Here is a 21,302-nt window from a genome sequence, read left to right on the forward strand (position 1 = left end):
CTCTGCGCTCCATGTTGTCCTCTGCAGCCGATGACTCTTGCCGCATCGCTCCGGCCATCCCTGCTCCTAGTTCATTCTACACGACCTTCTGGGACAACACTCGGGTCAGTTTTCAGTTCCTATGAAGTCCGCTTGTGTTCCTCCCCGCCTTCTCCCTTTCAGTTTTGCCCGAGCTGGGTCTGCATCCATTCCGCACTTCTCCCGGTCGCGCGTTATCCCGTGCCGCACACGGATCGCCTCCTATCACCCTGTTCTTGCACCTTTATTAATTATTGCCACTTCGCTCTGCCCATCTCCGCTCGTGGTTCACACTGTCCATCCCCTGCGGGGTAGTCTCCCGTTCAGATCTCATCTCCAGGTCCATATCTCTCCATTGTGCTTTCTATTCCCAGCGCAAATCTTGGTTCACTGGCACAACCCAATATAACATTAAAATACACAAAGATAAGCCGCTGGAATTCAGTACTGTTTTTTTTTGGCTCATTCATATGACAATGGGAGTTCTTGCAACTTGCGGTTGCAGTTCAATGTTCAATGGCTTTGTTGCTTACACACCTTTAGATCTAAATCACTTTAAACGAGTAATTTCGTTTATATCCACTTTATATTCCACCTGGGTAGCTTCCAACCTAATGGAATGAATATCAATTCCTCCTTCCAGTTAAAAAAATCCCTCTCCCTCCCCTCTTCTATTCCCTCTCTGGCCACTTACCTCTTCTCACCTGCCTAGCGCCTCCCCTTGGTGCCCCTCTTCCTTCCTTTTCTCTCACCATTCACTCTCCTGTCCTTTCAGATTCATTCCTTTCCAGCCCTTTCCCTTTCCCACCCCCTGGCTTCACCTATCACCTTCCAGCTATCCTCATCCCCCCCCCCCTCCCACGCACATTTTGATTCTGGTGTCTTCCCCTTCCCTTCCAGTCCTGAAGAAGAATCTCAGCCTGAAATGTCGACTGTTAATTCATTTCCATGCCTGACCTGATGAGTTCCTCCAGCATCTTGCGCGTGTTGCTTTGAACTTCAGCATCTGCAAAATCTAAAAACGAGAAATTCTGCATTTTGTTCATGTTATTGAAGGTGGTACTCAAGCTGAACTAAAAGTGTGACAGTTTCGCGGAGCGCGTGGAACTAGGTGAATACAAAGGAACAGCAGAGACCTAGACTGTTTGGCGCCCGCAGGGACTCCAGCTTCGGATTTTTCCTCGGGGTTTACTCCAGAAGTCTCCCCCAAGAGTGGATATAACCACAAGGCAGCGGAGGTTGAGTTCGGAGTTTTCCTTCTCCCAAATGAGCTGGCAACCATGGCAGACTAGCCCCATTTGCTCAAAGCGACTACGTGTACTTTTAAGGCGCCAGGAATCACCTTTGCCCCTTCTCCTGTCAGTAGAAATGGATCAGCCAGGCTGAGCAGCTGGTCTTAGTTGCCAAAGGATATCTGAGGCACACGCGCCCACTTTCACCTGGGCCATAACAACCTTAAGGGACCGTGGTATACATACATTGATAATAAATGTACTTTGAACTTTGAAGTGGCCGACGAGGCAGAGCGAGGGGTACATGGGTAGTTAGCGACCACGAGAAGCGCAGATGCTTCAAGATGAAACAGCGCAGACTGGATGCGGGCCCGGCAGTATAGAGATCAGGCGAGTCTGTCAGGGAGCTAGCAGACGTGGAGGGTGATCCAGGAGCGGCGATGGACATAGTGAAAGGTAAATAACCCATAAGTGTACAAGTGCAATTGGCCGCAGGGCGCTACATGGCAGAATGTGAAGAGTTATGAACCAGCACTACAGGTCGGGAGAAGCAGAGCGAACCCTGTGTAGGGCACAGAGGGAGCGGGCTAGAGAGAGAAATGCAGAGGCGGCAGGATGAAATGTAACGGATCAGGCTGACCTGATGTGCACCCGGCAGCGTAGCGTCTGGCGGACCCGAAAGGAAGAATAGCAAGCGGACCAGAGAGGGTAGTTAGTCTAGCGGACAGAGAGGGGTGAATCCGGAGCAGGGATAGACAGGGCAAAGGGGCGACTAACCAATGATGGCCCACCCCCCGCTCTGCCTGATCGGGTGTCGGCGCAGCCGTTCAGCTGGAGCTGCTCGTTAGTCACGCCCCCCTCCCCCCCAGTCATCTTATCCGAGAGCCGGTTCCGCACAATCTGAGCCATCTCGCATCGCCCCATTCGGAGATGCAGGTAGGTTGTACGTGTACGCACTACCGCTCCACGCCCTCCACTTCCAAGCCCTCACTTGTGAGTGAGAGGCGTCGCAAGTGGGAAGTCCCTTTATGAGGGGCTTCCAATGCACGCCGGGGGATCTGGAGTGAGGGCTGCCACAGGAAGCTGCGCTCTGTAACAAATCCGTTAGTTTGGACACGGGCCGCCCAGTGTGCAGACTGGAAGGGACCGGATACCATACGTACACGGAATGTGCGAGGCTGCAGGAGGGAATACGAGTGTACCTGTCCGAAAGTCGGCAGGGTGGACATCTGTCACCTGGGTCTGACCTGAAAGTATGGTGTCTTGGAAGATGATGCAGGGTGAACCTGGAACATGGATTGACAGAGCGTTGCCGGCAACTAACCTATATACATGTGCAGAAATGGTCGGCTGCTGGGTACAGGGATCAGAGCAGTCATCCTTCAAGGGCAAGTCGGAATGGGGGAGAGGTTGAAGCAGACCTTGGGGCTGTGCTCTTGGTTCTTTATCTTGTGGGCAGACATCACACGCTAAGGCATATTCCTGGACACATTTAGTCATGCCTGGCCACCAGCAACGTCTCTTGACGAACTCTCAGGCGTGAGCCTCGGCGCACCATCAAGTCTACTTCCAGCGGATGGGTGCCACAGCTTTAGAGCTGGTAATTATAGTTGAAGGAAGGGTTGTCTGTAATGGCACGGTTTGATCCGTCCCAAAAGACCCAAACAATAATCCGTGTCAGCAACACATTCTCTTCCCCTTTAGGTGTTTTGAATCGTCGAAAGAGGGCGCTGCGCGGCGAGAAATAAGGAATTTGAAACTATTAAAATGGGAACCAATCGGCCTGCCTTCGATTCAGCCTTCTCGCATCCTGGATTTAAGTTAGGTGTTTGTGGTCGGTCCATACCACAAACAGATGTTTGGGCTCCCTCAATCCCCGCTCCTCCAGCGCCAGTCTAACGACCAACAATTCCTGATTTCCAGTGTCATAGTCTGCCAGGGTCCGGGGCAGATCATTGGGACAAAATGGCCCCTACTGCCATGTCCAACACAACGACCTCCTCCACAAAAGGTAAGTACGAGTCCGGTGGAACTAGGAGAGGTGCCGATGTGAACCTTTGTTTTAACTCCTGGAAAGCCGCCTTGGGCCAGCGAAGGTCCCAGTACATGTCTTGGTGAGTTGGTGAGCAGCATTACCACTGAACTGGAATTGCGGATGAACAGCCCCTAAAGAAAACTGCAGGAGTTGTTTCACGGAAGGTGGGCTGCGGCCGAATCCAGATTGCTTGGGTCTATTTGAAGGCTGCCTTTAGATATAACAAACCCAAGGAAGTAAACTTGGAATACATGGAATCCACTCTTCTTGAGCTTAACGAATAATCAATTCTCAAGTTGCCATTGTAGAACCTGCTGGACGTGTTCCTGAGTGGACCTGGAGAAAATGTGTATATTCTAAGTAGACAAAGCATCTGCATCGATGAAGGCTTGAAATGCCGCTGGAGTGTTTGCCAATTCTAAAGGCATGACCCGCTCGGTATTCATAGAATGCCGTTTACCATTTGTCTCCTTCACAAATGCAGATTAGGTTATAGGCGCTGATGAGGTTCAAGTTAGTAAATAATGTAGCTCCTTGGCCGTGTTTAAGAGAGGGAGAGGTCACCGGTTTTTAGCAGTGATCATATTTAACTCGCCACTTTGAACAGACGGTTTGGTATGTTTTTCACAGAGTTTTGCAAGGTCAGATCTATAACCAAGCCTGACTCCTATGCTCTTCGTCGGGTGCAAGGGTCAGAGATGTCTCGGAGAGGCTGCAGGGCATTCTGAAAGGGTAGGGTGAGCAGCCAGCTGTCATGGTACATAACGATATAGGAACAAAGTTGGATGAGGTCCTACAAGCTGAGTTTAGGGAGCTAGGAGATAAATTAAAGAGTGGGACCTCGAAGGTAATAATTTCAGGATTATTACCAGTGCCATGTGCTAGCCAGAGTTGGAATAGCAGGATAGCTAGAGTGAATATGTGGCTTGAGCGGTGGTGCAGGAGGGAGGGTTTCAGATTCTGGGGGCATTGGAACCGCTTCTGGGGGAGGTGGGACCAGTACCATCCAGACGGTCTACATCTGGGCAGGGCCAGGATCAATGTCCTCGGGAGATTGTTTCCTAGTGCTGTTGGGGAGGCTTTAAACTAATATGGCAGGGGAATGGGAACCCACACAGAAAAGAAGAGGGGAGTGGTACAGAGACCGAAGCTAGAGCTAGTGAAGAAAAAAAGTAAGAGTAGAGTGCATAAAGGTAGAAAGCAAAAATCACATAGGTCACAAGATTCTAAAAAGACAATGAATATAAAGGCACTTTATCTAAATGCCCATAGTATTAGAAACAAGGTTAGTGAACTTGCGCCACAGATCAGTACCAAGGCGTATGATTTCATGGCCATTACAGAAACCTGGTTGCAAGGGGGAGATGACTGGGGATTAAATCTCCAAGGTCATACAGAAAGATAGGCAGGAAGGCAGAGGAAGTGGGGTGGTGCTCTTAATTAAGGATGAGATCAGGGTGATTGTGAGAGACGGTATAAGATCTACGGAGCAGAATGTTGAGTCCATCTGGGTAGAGATTAAGAATAGTAAAGTGAAAAAATCGCTGGTTTGTGTTGTCTATAGGTGATTAACCAAGAATTAACTGAGGCTTGTAAGAACAGAACGGCAGTTCTCATGGGGGATTTTAACTTCCACATAGATTGGGTGAATCGGGTTGGTCAAGGAAGTCTTGAGGAGGACTTCACAGAATGCATCCGTGATGGCTTTCTTGAGCAGCATGTTAGTGAATCTACAAGGGAAACTGTTATCTTAGATCTAGTCTTGTGCAATGAGACAGGTAAGATTAACGATCTTGTAGTCAGGGATCCTCTTGGAAAGAGTGATCATAGTATGATTGAATTTCACATTCAAATGGAGGATGAAATAGTTAGATCTAAAACTAGTGTATTATGCTTGAACAAGGGAGACTGCAACGGGATGAGGGAGGAGGTGGTTAATGTGGATTGGTAGGACAGTTGAGGAACAGTGGAATACTTCCAAAGAGATTTTTCACAGTGCTCAACAAAAATATATTCCAGTCAGAAGTAAGGACAGTAAGTGTGGGGAGAGCCAGCCTTGGATAACTAAGGAAATAAAAGATAGTATCAAATTAAAAGCTCATGTGTACAAAGTTGCAAATAGTGGGAGACTGGAGGATTGGAAAACTTTAAAAAGCAACAGAGAACAACTAAACAAGAAATAAGGAAAGGGAAGATAGAGTATGAAAGTAAATTGTTACAAAGGTGGAGCAACTCTGAGGGGCCGAAGGGTACAAAGACGCCCCCTCCTTTTTGAGAATCGCAAGATCGCTATTATTTCGGGTCTGAGACCCAGGAAATGAGAGAGAGACACACAGAATACACAACCAGGTGGAATGTCTCCTGACATAAGCAGAACAGAATCACTGATTACTGCCATTGTCTCTTGGAGAAGGAATTGTGTATTGAGTACTGTACTATTCATTGAAACCCCTCAGGGGACAACCAGAGTGGTCTGGTTGAGGGATTGCATCATCCCAACCTGAATGACATCTGAGACCCCGTGAGTAAGGATAAAAGAGGGGTCTGGGGAACACCCCTTTAGACGCACCAGGAGAAACGCTAGAAATCCCGTGACAGCGTTTTATAGCGAAAGCTGTTGGGAGCTCGTGTGCATCCTCCCTTGCCTGGGTGGCGGGCTCACCACGGAAGAACGGTTTAGCTAAAGGAGAGGCCACAAGTGAACGGCCACGACTACGAGACACCTGACGGATCGAAATCATAAAGGAAGGTAGGCAAAACCCGTAGCGGTAAATGTTCCCATTCTCTCTCTCTCTCTCTCTCCAACAATTGCAACCCAGTGACAACCAAAAGACGGCAGCTTGTGTGAACTGCAGCGAACTTTATATTTCCATCGGACAACACATTATCCCCTAGACAACGATAGAGCTTATTCCTTATTGATTATTATTATACCCACACTTTTAGGTTTAGTATTGACGGCATATATTATCTGTATATTTGCATTGATATTAATTTTGTGTATTTTTACTAATAAATACTGTAAAAAAAAAGTATCATCAGACTTCAACGTACGTCTCTATCTTTGCTGGTAAGTAACCCAGTTACGGGGTTCGTAACAAAATTAACACAAAATATAAAAACATAGCAAAAGTTTTTTTAAATATATAAAGCAGAAGAGGGTGGGTAAAGTCAACGTAGGTCCCTTGGAAGATGACAAGGGGAAATTGATATTGGGTGATAAGGAAATGGCTGAGACATTGAACGACTATTTTGTGTCAGTCTTCACGGTGGAGGACATGTCTAATATGCCAAAGAAGGATATTATGGACAAGATAAGAGGTGAGAACCTCGATAAAATCACTGTCACTGAAGAGATAGTGATGAGCAAACTCGAGGACCTGAAGGTAGTTCAGTCCCTTGGTCCAGATGGGATGCATCCCAGGGTGCAGAAGGAATTGGTGGTTATAGTAGATGCGTTGGTAAGCATTTATAAAAACTCTCTGAACTCTGAGCAGGTCCAGCAGATTGGAAGACATCAGTTGTCATGCCACTTTTTAAAAAAGGATGTAGGCAAAAGATGGGCAATTATAGGCCAGTTAGCCAGGTAGTTGGGAAAATGCTTGAAGCTGTCATTAATGAAGAAACAGAAAAACATTTAGAAAGGAGGGGTTCCATTAGACAGACACAGCATGGATTCAGAAAGGGCAGGTCCTGTTGGACAAACTTCCGGAGTTCTTTGAGGACATAATGAGTGCAGTGGATAGAGGGGAACAGGTGAATGTCGTATACTTGGGTTTCCAGAAGGCGTTCGACAGTGTGCCATACAAGAGACTCATAAATAAGATACAGATGCATGGAGTCAGAGGAAGTGCATTGGCATGGATAGTGAAATGGTTACCAATAGAAGGCAGAGAGTTGGTATAAATGTGTGTTTCTCCAGTTGGCAGTCAGTGGTGAGTGGGGTGCCGCAGGGGTCGGTACTGGGCCCGCAGCTGTTTACCATTTACAGTGATGATTTGGAAGAGGGGACTGAGTGTAGCGTAGCAAAATTTGCTAGTGACACTAAACTGAGTGGAAAAGCAAATTATACAGAGGATGTGGAGAGTCTGCAGAGGGATATAGATAGGTTAAGTGAGTGGGCCAAGGCCTGGCAGATGGAATACAACGTTGGAAGGAAGATTATCCGCTTTGGAAGGAATAATAGAACAGATTATTATTTAAATGGTGAAAGATTGCAGCATGCTGTCATGCAGAGGGACTTGGGGGTGCTTGTTCATGAATCACAAAAAGTTGGCTCGCAGGTACAACATGTTATTAAGAAGGCAAACAATGTTGGCTTTCATTATTAGAGCGATTGAATTCAAGTGCAGGGAGGTCATGCTGCAACTATACAGGGTACTGGTGAAGCTGCACCTGGAGAACTGTGTGCAGTTCTGGTCTCCGTACTTGAGGAAGGATATACTGGCTTTGGAGGCAGTGCAGAGGAGGTTCACCAGATTGATTCCAGGGATGAAGGGTTTAACCTATGAGGAGAGATTGAGTCATCTGGGACTATACTCTCAGGAATTCAGGAAAATGAGAGGGGATCATATAGAAACGTACACAATTTTGAAAGGGATAGATAAGATAGAAGTAGGAAAGTTGTTTCCATTGGTAGGTGAGACTAGAACTAGGGGACATTGCCTCAAGATTCGGGGAGAAGATTTAGGATGGAGATGAGGAGAAACTGTTTTTCCAGAGTGTGGTGAATCTGTGGAATTCCGTGCCCAGGGAAGCAGTTAAGGCTTCTTCACTGAATATATTTAAGATACAGTTAGATAGATTTTTACATAGTAGGTGAATTAAGGATTATGGGGAAAAGGCAGGTAGATGGAGCTGAGTTTACGGACAGATCAGCCATGATTTTATTAAGTTGCGGGGCAGGCTGGATGGACTGGATGGCCTACTCCTGCTCCAATTTCTTATGTTCATAGGTTCTTATGTTATGTAGACGATCACATTGACCAGGTTGGCTCCTCATCCTTTGTCACTAAATGGGATCACTTAAAGGACTGTTGGTAAGTGCCATTAACCCAGCAAGCCCGTGATATTTCTGCTTTTGTGACTCCTAATGCTTTTTGCCAGTACTAGGTCATGCCTTTTGGAATGAGGAATGCAGCAGCAACTTTTCAGGGTCTGATCAATAAGGTGCTGGAGGGATTTGCAGGTTGTGATGCTTACCTTGATGATTTGGTAATTTACAGCTTTATCTGGTCTCAACATAAAGCCCAGATAGAGCAGGAGTTCAACTGGCTTGTGGTTGCAAATTTGACCCTGAACCTCGCCAGGCATGAATTTGGGCAAACTACAGTTACTGACCTGGGTAAAGTTGTAGGCTAGGGTCAAGTCTGCCCTACTGGGGCTAAAGTAGAGGCTATTGTGAACTCTGTGTCAGCATCCCAGAGAGATCTGAAACAGTTCCTTGGGATGGCAGGTCACTATTGAAATTTTTGCAGAAAATTTTCCACTGTTCCTACACCCTTAACTTTCCTGCTTAGTCCCAAGGTTCCTTATGTTTGGACGGAATTTTGTCAGTGTGCCTTTGAGAATTTGAAGGCATTGCTGAGCAGTGCTCCTGTCTGAGCAGCTCCTGAGTTCAGTGGGCCCTTTAAGCTAGCTGTTGATGCTAATGACGTTCGTGTCGAAGCTGTGCTCCTCCGAAATGATTCGCAGGGTGTGAGCATCTCTGAAATCTGAGGTCAAGCAGAAGCTCTACTCCACAATAGAGGAAGTGGTCATGTTAATTATTCTTGCCCTGAATCATTTTGATGTCTGTTTTCTTTTCCAATTTTCCACTCATTGTGTATACAGACCATAACCATCTGGACTTTCTCCACAGCATGAGGAATTCTAACCAGCGTCTAATGTGGTGGAGTTTATTCCTGCAAGGTATGACCGGAAGCTTTGCCACATCTGTGGAAGGGACAATGTGCTAGCGGATGTCCTTTTGAAGTTGTAAGTGTACCGGATATCCTATATCCTTTATATACTGTATGCATTATTGGGGTAGCTGTAGGTTTTTAAGAGTGGTGGTGTATGTCCTGTACATTTCCTGGCCTGTGATTCCTCTTTAACCTGTGTTGCAGTTCCTGGGACACCTGCAATTACCCTTCCCTTACCAGCACCTGCTGGGGACTGCAGAAAAACAAGGCCATTCCCACTCCCACTCTCCCTATCTCCCATTCAACAGCCAGCACTACCACACCACACATCACTCTTTTTTCCTTTCCCTTAACTTTAATTTAATAAATATCTTTTGTTTGTAATGCCTGTTGTGTCCTGACTCCTTTGTGTTACCTCGAGAGCTGAGGTCGTGACATGCACTTTCTCGCAATAAGTAAATAAAATACAATTTCTAGACCTGTTGCTACCCCAGTGTAAGTGGAGGTACTCCAGCTCCTTAATGTGGCCTTTCACTTGGCTGCACTTCCCACAGGTGTAGTCATCTATCAGGATTCCATGAATTCCCATATCCTACAAGAGGAGCATTCCATTGCCATATCTGCCATCCTGCCTGCACTGTACAATGGGCAGCCAAGACCAAATCTTCCATCCTGTTTCTTTGGCCTCAGCCTCTTCTCGCCAAAGCCTCGTGAGTCAAAGCCTGACGCTCCCACTCTCATCACTGGTCCACTCCCAATAATGGCCGCCCCCCCCCCCCCCCCCCCCCGCACCTTCTGTACATTTATTTACTTTGCGGTGCTCTGTTCCCACCGCTGATTGGGCCTCGGGAATGCCCAAACACCCGCGAAGCTCTCCTTTTACACATCTCACTGACCTGCGAGTAACCTCTTGAAAACGCTCTGCTCTTGACGCTGATTGGGCCTCCAGAATCCTGATATAAACTGTTGAAATGGAGGAAGTTAGTTTTGCTCATATAGATAGCCACGTGATTACGTGCAATAATAATTTCAATCACTTTTTGTAAAATTAATAGAAATATCTGATCTACTCAACTGTTAAAAACATGCTTGAAAGTCCATATTTTAGAAAATGTTTATTTAAAATACATTTGCAAGAAAGAATAAAGAAATGTTTTGTTTCTATTCATCAACTCAAGACCAAATACAAAAAAAAACTGAATTCTTATTAGATACAAAGATATTTACAAATCCTACAGATTATTTTCATCACCAAACATCAGTGACTTTATCTCAAACACTCACAGCAGAAAGTGCACTGCTTTCAGCATGCTTATGACTGCAGTGCTAGATTAACTCAATTTTATGGTAAATTTAAAGCTGTTGCAAAATGTTATTATTCATCCAGCTTGGCTATCATAGGGTGTATTAGGATAGAAAAACTGAAAATGAAAAGCATTTTGACCAAAAAGAGTGGAACCGCAGCAATTTAAACACTGACTTTAAATAGAAGATTTTATTATATCTATGCCTTGTAGAGAATGAAAGACATTATTAAAAAAATTTCAGTTACATCACACAATGATTGATGGCTAGCATTCATAACCATCCAATAAGTAATATTCAGATTCACTGATATATTGAGAAGAACATTGTAACTTCCACAGCATATGAATATTGCCAATATATAAAACATACTGCAGCAGAAGTTAGTATTTGCTCACTAACACTAAAAATTTTCTGCCCAGAATCTACTAGTTCATTATCTTAATCGAAATACTGATTAATCATGTTGCTAGATATCTCCTAAACTCTTAAAGGTAAACTTTAAAAGGAGATAGGTTAAATATACATCAAGATCGTACACATTCACCACAATGGGGATATAAAATAAAGACTTTTTAGTATTTCTGGTATTACATTAGATTTCCAGAATCTGCAGCATTTTGCTTTCAGGAATCAAGATGTATTTAATGTGGGGCAGCTACCTCACACAAGCGTTGACAGGTTGTGATTAGGTTTAACTTCCTGGTGACCTGCTTGGTTTTTATATTCATCTTCCTCCAAGTAATTTTGAACTGAATTGTTAAGGTGCATATTTCTCAAAATTTTCTTCAACGATCTCAATGTCAGGAAACTCAGAACTGCACTTCCACAATACAAGCAAGCAGAAATTAAGCCGAATAATGCAACTGCGGCATCTCCTCCCTGAATGTCACAATTCATGAAGGTGTAACCGCGGCCTGCATACAAACGGTGTCGTAATCTACAAACCTCAGTGCTGTTCACTGTAATCATGAGATGGAGGTAAAGTCCAACACCCACTATATACCCGATGCACGCAATGATGTTGAATGCAAATTCAGCCATGAGAAGTTTCGGAGAAATGCGGTGAAGAGGTTTACCCCCACCGACCAGAAAAAGAATTGTCAGACAGCCGAGGACAATGCTGACCGTCACCCCTCCATACACACCAGGGGTTCTCATTTGATTAAACTGCATATCAAGTTCCCGGATTTGCTTCAGCTCTGTTCCTTGGAAAGGGCTGTACGCTGAATCGATGCTAAAAGAGCCTATCCCAAGACCTCCCATTGATGTGTATCCAGATATCGCCGCCTGGGACGCAGCCACGCAGATCAGGACCATGAGATTGGTTGTAATTTCAGAAAACTGCAAGACACCTGTCAACAAAGCAAAACCACACAATCATTACACAACTTCACACTGCAAATGTCAAATATTTTCCTTGAACATTCCTGGCTAATGGCTACTTTTTAAAAAAAATCGCAACACAAAATGACTTCTTTGTGATAACAGTCATGGAGATAGCTGGCTTTAAGATTAATGCAGAACGGGCTGGCCGAGAGCAAAAGGAGCATGGGTCTAAAAGCAGCTGCAGGTAAGGGTGGCTGAACTGGAACTGAGGTGGAGGATTGAGTTGTGGAACGGAACCGCGGAGTGGGTTGAGCAAGATGTCAGCTTCAATGCAGCGCCATTTGAAAGAACTGCTGAGTCGGTCGTGGGTCGGAGATGAACTGGATGGTGGAAGCGAGTTAGAGATGGAGGCCAACAGGAAAGAGGAATGGAGTGGAAAGAGTGAGAAAAGAAAACAAGTATGAGATGTCGAACTCTGAGGAACCAGTGGATGATCAAAATAGGACAGCAAAACAATGGAAAGAAGATGAGATTAAAGCAATTATAAAATTGAGCAGTCTTTTTGTGATTGGAACCCGATTTGTTTGACAAAGATAATCAACAAACTTATCAGCGAGGACAAAAGTGCAAAGATTTTATGAAATGGATCGATATTAGTGGTTTGTCGGGATAGTGCTCAGCAAGGCAAAGTGATAAGATTGAATAAAATAGATGGCAGAAAAGTACAATGTTCAATACCAACAATAGAAAATGGACTAGAGGAGTTATTTCAGGAATACCAATGGAAGTTACTATGGATGAGATTAAACAGAACATAAAAGGGGCAAAAATTACTGAGGCTAAACGTTTGAAAGTTACAAGAAACAGGAAAAAATGCGATAGTTTATCGATTATGATTAACTTTGATGAAAAGAAATGGCCGACTAAAGTTTATTTAGGGTATATGTGTTATGAGGTCAGAATATATATTCCGCTGCCTTTAAGATGCTTTAAATGTCAGTAATTTGGACATATTGCGGCGGTCTGCAGAGGGAAACAAAGATGTGTGAGGTGCACTGGAGACCATGAATACGAAAAATGTGAGGCGGGTGCTAGGCTGAAGTGCTGCAATTGTGGCGAGGAACACAGTCGCGGGTTTATCGAGGGTGCCTTAATAGCAAGAAGGCAGCTGAGATACAATATGTAAAAGTAACTCAAGGGATCCGTTACGCGGAGGCAGTGAAAGGATTTGCGGAAAAAGAGAAGACTATCAAGCAAACAAATACAGGGAATAACAAACCGGTGAATTGTGAGGCTGTAAGATGATAAATAAGGATACACTTATAATGAGAAAGGATTTTGTACTGTTTATGGTAGATGCAATTAACTATTCAGCGCAAACAAACAAAAGAACTGAAAAAATTAAAAGTATAGTCAAGTTTGCAGAAAAATACCTTGGTATTACAGGGCTTAGGTGGGAAGTAGTCGAAGAAACACTAAATGGAGGATCAAACAGTTCACAGGCAGGGGAGGCGGGATATCAATGGCAGTATATATTATACAATGGGAATATAAGGTTTATCACAAATGGTCAAGAATTTAAGAAATGTGTATCAGAACTTAAGGAAAACCTCAGATTTTATGTATACAAGAAATGTGGTTGAAACCCAGGGTAACTGTGCAGAACTCCAACAACAAATAGAAGTAGTGTGGATAGTGCAGTGGATGTGATCTACATGGATTTTAGTAAGGCATTTGACAAGGTTCCACACGGTAGGCTTATTCAGAAAGTCAGCATGCATAGGATCCAGGGAAGTTTGGCCAGGTGGATTCAGAATTGGCTTGCCTGCAGAAGGCAGAGGGTCGTGGAGGAGGGAGTACATTCAGATTGGAGGGTTGTGACCAGTGGTGTCCCACAAGGATCAGTTCTGGGACCTCTACTTTTTGTGATTTTTATTAACGACCTGGATGTGGGGGTTGGCAAGTTTGCAGACGACACAAAGGTTGGTGGTGGTGTAGGTAGTGTAGAGGATTGTCGAAGATTGCAGAGAGACATTGATTGGATGCAGAAGTGGGATGAGAAGTGGCAGATGGAGTTCAACCTGGAGAAATGTGAGGTGGTACACTTTGGAAGGGCAAACTCCAAGGCAGAGTGCAAAGTAAATGGCAGGATACTTGGTAGTGTGGAGGAGCAGAGGGATCTGGGGGTACATGTCCACAGATCCCTGAAAGTTGCTTCACAGGTAGATAGGGTAGTTAAGAAAGCTTATGGGGTGTTAGCTTTCATAAGTCGAGGGATAGAGTTTAAGAGATGTAATGTAATGATGCAGCTCTAGAAAACTCTAGTTAGGCCACACTTGGAGTACTGTGTCCAGTTCTGGTCACCTCACTTAAGGAAGGATGTGGAAGAATTGGAAAGGGTACAGAGGATATTTACCAGGATGCTGCCTGGTTTAGAAAGTATGAATAATGATCAGAGATTAAGGGAGCTTGGGCTTTACTCTTTGGAGAGAAGGAGGATGAGAGGAGACATGATAGAGGTGTACAAGATATTAAGAGGAATAGACAGAGTGGACAGCCAGCGCCTCTTCCTCAGGGCACCACTGCTCAGTACAAGAGGACATGGCTTTACGGTAAGGGGAGGGAAGTTCAAGGGGGATATTAGAGGAAGGTTTTTCACTCAGAGAGTGGTTGGTGCGTAGAATGCACTGCCTGAGTCAGTGGTGGAGGCAGATACACTAGTGAAGTGTAAGAGACTACTAGACAGGTATATGGAGGAATTTAAGGTGGGGGGTTATATGGGAGGCAGGGTTTGAAGGTCGGCACAGCATTGTGGGCCGAAGGGCCTGTAATGAGCTGTACTATTCTATGTTCTATGTACTGAATAAAAATGGCTGTGAGTTGGAAATGAGATTGGAAAATGGAGGAATGTATTACAAAGTTACAAAAGGAAAAGGAATTGTTGCAAAGTGAATTGCCTACACTCAGATTATAAAATGAAAACGTGGAAACAATTGAACTTCAAGATCTCAGTAAACAACTACTGGCTATGATTCAAGTAAAGGAAAACTTGGAAATGGCAGACTAGAAAAATGGCAATTATTAAAAGTTAAGCAGGTGGTAATTAGTACTCTTAAACAAGAAGATTTCAGTCTTACAAATGATGCAGATGTAATCAATGTAATTGAGAATGCAATTACTTGGAAACCATGTGACAAAATTAGGGAAGAAAAGCAGTTTGCGGCACTGCTAGCTAATGAGATTAATTATACATCCTACAGAGGGCAGTAATATGCCTAGATGCGGCTAAACTGCCGGAAATAGAAGAAGAAGAAGAAGAAGAAGAAGCTGTGGTGCTGGAAAACGCCATATGAATCCACAGTGTCTTTCTGCAAGAAAAGTTCATCCAGCCCCATTCAAACTTTCTCTCACAGCCCTTCTAGTTAACCTTTACTCTCTAATAACTATCAGTTTGCTTTGGAAAATAGCAATCAAATCTTCCCCTGCCCTTTCAGCAATCAACTCCAGATAATGATTAATTACCCAATGAAAAGTACACTCAGTCCCAACATTATTAAGTACCTCCTTTATCTAATTAAAAGCTCACTGAGTGTACGTTCATGGCCATCTGCTGCTATAGCCATCCACTTCAAGGTTTGACTGTTGGACATTCAGACATGCTTCTCTGCACACCACTGTTGTAATATGTCATTATTTGAGGTACTGTGGCCTTCCTGTCAGCTTGAGCCAGTCTGGTCATTCTCCTCTGACCTCTCATTAAGAAGCTGTTTTTGCACACAGAACTGCTGCTCACTGGGTGGTTTTGTTTTCCATTTTTCGCACCATTCTCTGTAAGCTCCAGAAACTGTTGTGATTGAAAATCCTTGGAGATTGAAGTTCAACATACATTTATTATCAATGTATACAATACAGTGCCTATAAAAAGTATTCATCCCCCCTGCTTGGAAGTTTTCATGTTTTATTGTTTTACAACATTGAATCACAGTGGATTTAATTTGGCATTTTTTTTGACACTGATGGACAGAAAAAGTCTATTTTGTGTCAAAGTGAAAACAGATCTCTTCAAAGTGATCTAAATTAATTAGATATAAAACACAAAATAATTGATTGCAGAATTATTAATTCGCCCTCTTTTATCTGACACACCAAATCATCACTGGTGCAGCCAATTGGTTTTAGAAGTCACATAATTACTTAAATAGAGATCACCAGTGTGCAGTCAAGGTACTTGAACTGATTGTAGTAAAAATACACCCTGTATCTGGAAGGTCCAATTTCTGGTGAGTCAGTATCCTGGCAAAAACTACACTATGAAGACAAAAGTACACTCTAAGCAACTCTGTGAAAAGGTTATTGAAAGGCACAAGACAGAAGATGGATACAAGAAAATATCCAAGTTGCTGAATATCCCGTGGAGTACAGTTAAGTCAATCATCAAGAAATAGAAAGAATATGGCACAGCTGTAAATCTGCCTACAACAGGCTGTCCTCAAGACTAACTGTGGAAGAAGGGGACTAGTGAGGGAGGCCACACAAGAGACCTATGACAACTCTGGAGGAGTTACAAGCTTCAGTGGTTGAGGTGTGAGAGAATGTGAGTGTACAACAACTGTTGCCCGGGTGCTTCACTGGTTGCATCTTTATGGGAGAATGGCAAAGAGAAAGCCACTCACATAAAATCTCAGCTAGAGTTTTCCAGACAGCATATGCGAGACTCTGAATTGAGCTGAAAGAAGGTCTATAGCCTGGTTTTGGCCATCAGACTAAACATTACGTTTGGTATAAACCAAACACTGAACACCATCAAAAACACACAATCCCTACCGTGAAGCACGGTAGTGGCTGCATCATGTTGTTGGGATGCTTCACTGCAAAAGGCCCTGGAGGGAAAAACCTGTTTCAGTCTGCAAGAGAACTGCAACTTGGAAGATGATCTGTTTTCCAGCAAGACAAAGACCCCAAGCATAAACCCAAAGCTACACAGGAATGGCTTAAAAACAATAAAGGTAATGTCGTAGCATAGCCAAGTCAGCCCAGACCTCACTCCAATTGAGAACTTGTGGTTGGTCTTAAAAAGGGCTGTTCACTCATGATCTCCATGCAATCTGACAGAGCTTCGTAGTTTTTTGTTAAGAAGAGTAGGGAAAAATTGCAGTGTCCAGATGTGCAAAGACCTATCCACATAGACTCAAGGCTGTTACCGCTGCCAAAAGTGCACCTACTAAATACTGGCTTGAACGGGGTGAGTAATTATGCAATCAATTATTGTACAATAATTGTAATAAATTTTGAATGATTTGTAGAAATTTGTTTTCACTTTGATTAGAATGAGTCTTTTCTGTTGATCTGTGTCAAAAAAGCCAAACTGAATCACAGTGGATTTAATGTTGTAAAACAAGAAATCATTAAAACACCCAGTAAAAGATTACTGCTTTTGTGCACAAACACATGTAACTGACGCTCTTCAAAAACTGTTCACTCTAAGCACAATGTTGTGTCTAACGGCCATGCAAGTGACACAACTGATGCTAATTAGTAACTGGCAACGGTCTCCTGTCCAAATTAAGCTGCACAGTGTCCCAACTAAATGAAGGGAATCCTGGCTATTTTCTCGATTAGTTATTGTTCTTTAACAGTCCCAAAAAGCAGCTGCCCTGATTATCCGATGGCCCAGTCAACTGGAATCTGTTCTATTTCCAGATTAATTCTCCAAAAATGGCAATTGTAATCAGGAAATGAAATAATTAGTTATCAGCATCAAGGCACATATTGTTAGCTTCCCAATTTACTTTGATAAATACATCCATTGACCACTGCTACAGTTTCAAAGTTTATTGACTTTGTACAGAGAAACTGAAAGTTTGGTGAATAAAGTTAATAATCTCATTGGAATCCAGCTCTAGTATTGTTACTTTCTTTCTTGGCTTCTAATTTAAAACTGATATCTCTTGCCAATAAAAGGCATAACATTAAACTCAGTCTGAGTGGAGATAATTCAGTTACTCTTGGACAGCACATCACTATAAGTAAATAGGTGCAGTTATTTTAATTACTCACTTTTCTTCAGATCACAGTAGACCTCTGGAGAACTTGTCGATCATTCGGTGGAAGTCTCTGCAAATCTGCCTCCTCTACTGTTTAAAGAGTCTGCTCCTGATTAATTTGATTTTTTATTTTGCTTTATCGTACAATATTCATTCTTGCACTAGTCAGATGACTATCCTACTTGCAACTCCATGTCAATACTGAGCTAGGAATTCATATAGCGCATTCCCACTTAGTGTTACATTTATGGCAAGACTTGCGGGCACTCTGTACATATGAATGAGTGTCTCGGAGACACTCTGCATGGATAGGAATGGATTTGCCAGCTGTTTTGGGGTGAAATGGGGCATTTCTTACTTTATTTAATCCCATCATCCCTACTAATGCATTAGGCCACTGACAGCAGCTTTCAGAGTCCTCTGTTCTGGACCATTCCTTCAAGCTGTCCCCAGACGTAGCCCATCGAAGATTCCCTCCTCTCCCAGGAATGAGGTCTCTGGGGCACTGAGCTTTTACGGGATGGGGCTGCTCCTTTCACAGCCAGGCTTGGGACCACCCATGGCGGAGTTAATGGAGCTTTCCTGACTGGCTTCATTCCCCACCTCACAGAATCGCAACAACGGAGGCAGGGTTGAGCCGGCAGCCAGTCTTCCTGTACCTGCTCATTTTCCTGTCACAACTGTTTCTCTGATCCTCTCGTGCACGCTGTTTGCTTTTGTTCATTTCTAACTAACAAACAGCTTGGGGTACAAACCTACAAGAGGACCCCAACCTTGACCTGGGGAGCTATGTTGGCTGGAGTCGGGGCTTTGTGCCTTGGCCTTTGGTAAGTAAGGTTACCTGTGCCAAACAGGTCAAAGGTTAGAGGATAGACTAAGAGTGCTTTAGCGGTCCTCCGGGTTCGGGGGGGGGGTGGGGGAAGAAGGGGGTGCAGTCAGCTCAAGGCCAACAACCCTGACTGAAAAAACACAAAATTGTTACCGAAACGGCAAGGAAGAATCCTTCTACAGCTGAGTGCAACGGTATTCTTGAATCTCCACCCGGGTCTCGCATGACTGATAGTGGTGAAAACTGAGAGGAAGCTACTGACACAATGAAGGAAGCCCTGAACACCACCAGAGATGGAGGACCTTCATTGCTGCCCTAAATGCCAGCGGTGTAACATGCAGATGTTGTTGGGTAACAAACACTTCTCAAGAACAGAATCCTGTCATCATAACTTGGGCAACACACAAAATGCTGAAGGAACTCAGCAGGTCAGGCAGCGTCTATGGAAATGAATAGATCATCAACATTTTGGTCCAAGACCTTTCTTTTTAATTTTTACATTATACCAAAGTACATATATAACCCAAAAGTGTCACAAATTATGCTAATATCAACTTGTAAACATTTTCTCCTTTCATACCCAAAATATTAAAGAAAAACATTTTTCAAATGTTATTTTATCACATTTCATGGTTACAAAACACGTTGGATGTCATTCCCCCCCCCCCACATATATGATCATCATGAAAATAAAAAACATCTCCTAAACCCTAGATGCCACACTTTCTTTATGCAGAATAATAATTGTAAAAATATGCTTCAAAAACCTAACAATATTCTATAGTTATACATATACCAAAATATAATCTGCAGTTTCGAAGGATGTAAATGTCCTATAAAATATAGTGTAACTTAATCCATGAATTACAATTTATGAAGATACAACACATAATATTTTAATTTCATAAAGAACCTTCATTGTTTTGAGTAATCCGGAGTTTCACAGTTCTTGCCAGCACATTGACACAATTCCCTCGTTCAGGAGGTATTTGTGAACCTGCCCTTTATCTATACTAAAACTTATTTACTGACTTTATAAACATTCGGCAGCTTTTCTCATGCCTCTCTCTGTATTTGTCATATTTCTCTGTATTACTGGACACTCCAATGTCAGAATGTCACCAGAATGAGTCACATGTAGACCAATATACAAGATACTGGAGCTTTGATGATCTTTAGTAAAGCCAGTGGAAAACCAATTATCAATAACAAACTTGAAGCATGAACTGCTTTCCCTTGGACCCTTCAGAACCATAATACAAATTTATGATGACAGAAGCATAGCCAGATGGAAACATGTAGATTTAAGTGAACTCAGATATGGAAAGATGCTTTCAAGTACCACATCTGTTAATGTGTCCAAAAACAACACACAAGGAAGCTCATACAATCAAAAGGCAAAGGAGCAGAATTGGGCTCTACTCCGCCATTCCATCATGACTGCTTTGTTACCTTCTCAACCCCATTCTCCTGCCTTCTCCCCTTAACCTCTGATGCCCTGAGAAACCAATCAACCTCTGCTTTAAATAAACTCCATTTCTTGACCTCCACAGCCATCCATACAGGTTTACCATCCTTTGATTAAAGAAATTCTTCGTCAACTCTGTTCTAAGTGGATGCCTCTCTATTCTAAGGCTGTGCTTTCTGGTCCTAGACTTACCCACTATAGGAAACTACCTCTCCACATCTACTCCCTCGAGACCTTTCAATATTCAATAGGTTCTATAGCTTATATTCAATAACCTCCTCCCTCATTCTTTTAAACCACAGAGTACAGGCCCAGAGCCATCAAATACTCCTCATACATTAACCCTTTCATTTCTGGAATAATTTTTGTGAACTTCCACTGGACCTCCTCCAATGCTAGCACATCCTTTCCTCTTCATTTTTAGAATGTATCAATCCAGCACCTTCCAAATACCCCACCAAAACTCTACTCATTGTTGTTTTGCTGTCTTCCCTGTTAGTGTCCCCTTCCAATCAACTTTGGCCAGCTCTTCCCTCATGCCTCTGTAACTCTCTTTAATCCACTGTAGTACTAATACATTTGACTTAACTTCTCCCTGTCAAACTGCAGGGTGAATTCTATCATACCATGATCACTGTCTCCCAAGGATTCCTTCACCTTAAGCTCCTTAATCAAATCAGATTCATTACACAATCCCCAATCCAGAATTGCCTAATTGTTGTAGGGCTCAACTGTAAGCTGCTCTAAAAAGCCATCTCATAAGCATTCTATAAATCCTCTAACTTGGGATCCAACACCAACCTGACTATTGTAACATTGCTGTTATTACATGCCTTTTTGATTTCCCACTGAAATGTATATCCCACATTCTGGCTTCTGTTTGGGGGGGGGGCTGGCATATAACTTCTATCAGTGTCCTCTGCAGCGTAAAACAGCATCTAGAGATTGTTCCTGTTAGTTCAAAACTGATTCATTTGCTCATGCAAGATGTCTCCTGACTTGAACAACAAATTTTAAATAGTCAGCACTGAAGTTGTTTTCCCATTAATGAATAATTTAGGCTGTTCTTGTCCCTTTGTTGTGCCCTCCACTTTCATCTTGGATAAATAAAATCACAAGCAGGGTAACGTAACAATGCA

At 43.3% G+C, this 21,302-nt stretch overlaps 1 protein-coding gene and 1 long non-coding RNA gene across 4 annotated transcripts in view; one reads left to right on the top strand and one right to left on the bottom strand.

Moving 5' to 3' along the window:
• Positions 1 to 2,735: 2,735 nt before the first annotated feature.
• LOC132378405 (uncharacterized) lies at positions 2,736 to 15,213 on the top strand. The gene is made up of 3 exons (XR_009507027.1): positions 2,736 to 2,850; positions 2,955 to 9,261; positions 15,083 to 15,213. It is a non-coding gene; the product is annotated as an uncharacterized LOC132378405 (long non-coding RNA).
• LOC132378404 (MARVEL domain-containing protein 3-like) overlaps positions 10,594 to 21,302 on the bottom strand; it is a 37,436-nt gene continuing 26,727 nt past the window's right edge. For all 3 annotated transcript variants that reach the window (XM_059945301.1, XM_059945299.1, XM_059945300.1), the window contains exon 4: positions 10,594 to 11,848. In XM_059945301.1, coding sequence (XP_059801284.1) covers positions 11,157 to 11,848 — 692 coding nt within the window. In that variant the 3' untranslated portion in view covers positions 10,594 to 11,156. The remainder of the gene's footprint in view (positions 11,849 to 21,302) is intronic.

The sequence above is a fragment of the Hypanus sabinus genome, chromosome 20 (genome assembly GCF_030144855.1).
Source record: "Hypanus sabinus isolate sHypSab1 chromosome 20, sHypSab1.hap1, whole genome shotgun sequence".
Lineage (NCBI taxonomy): Eukaryota > Metazoa > Chordata > Chondrichthyes > Myliobatiformes > Dasyatidae > Hypanus > Hypanus sabinus.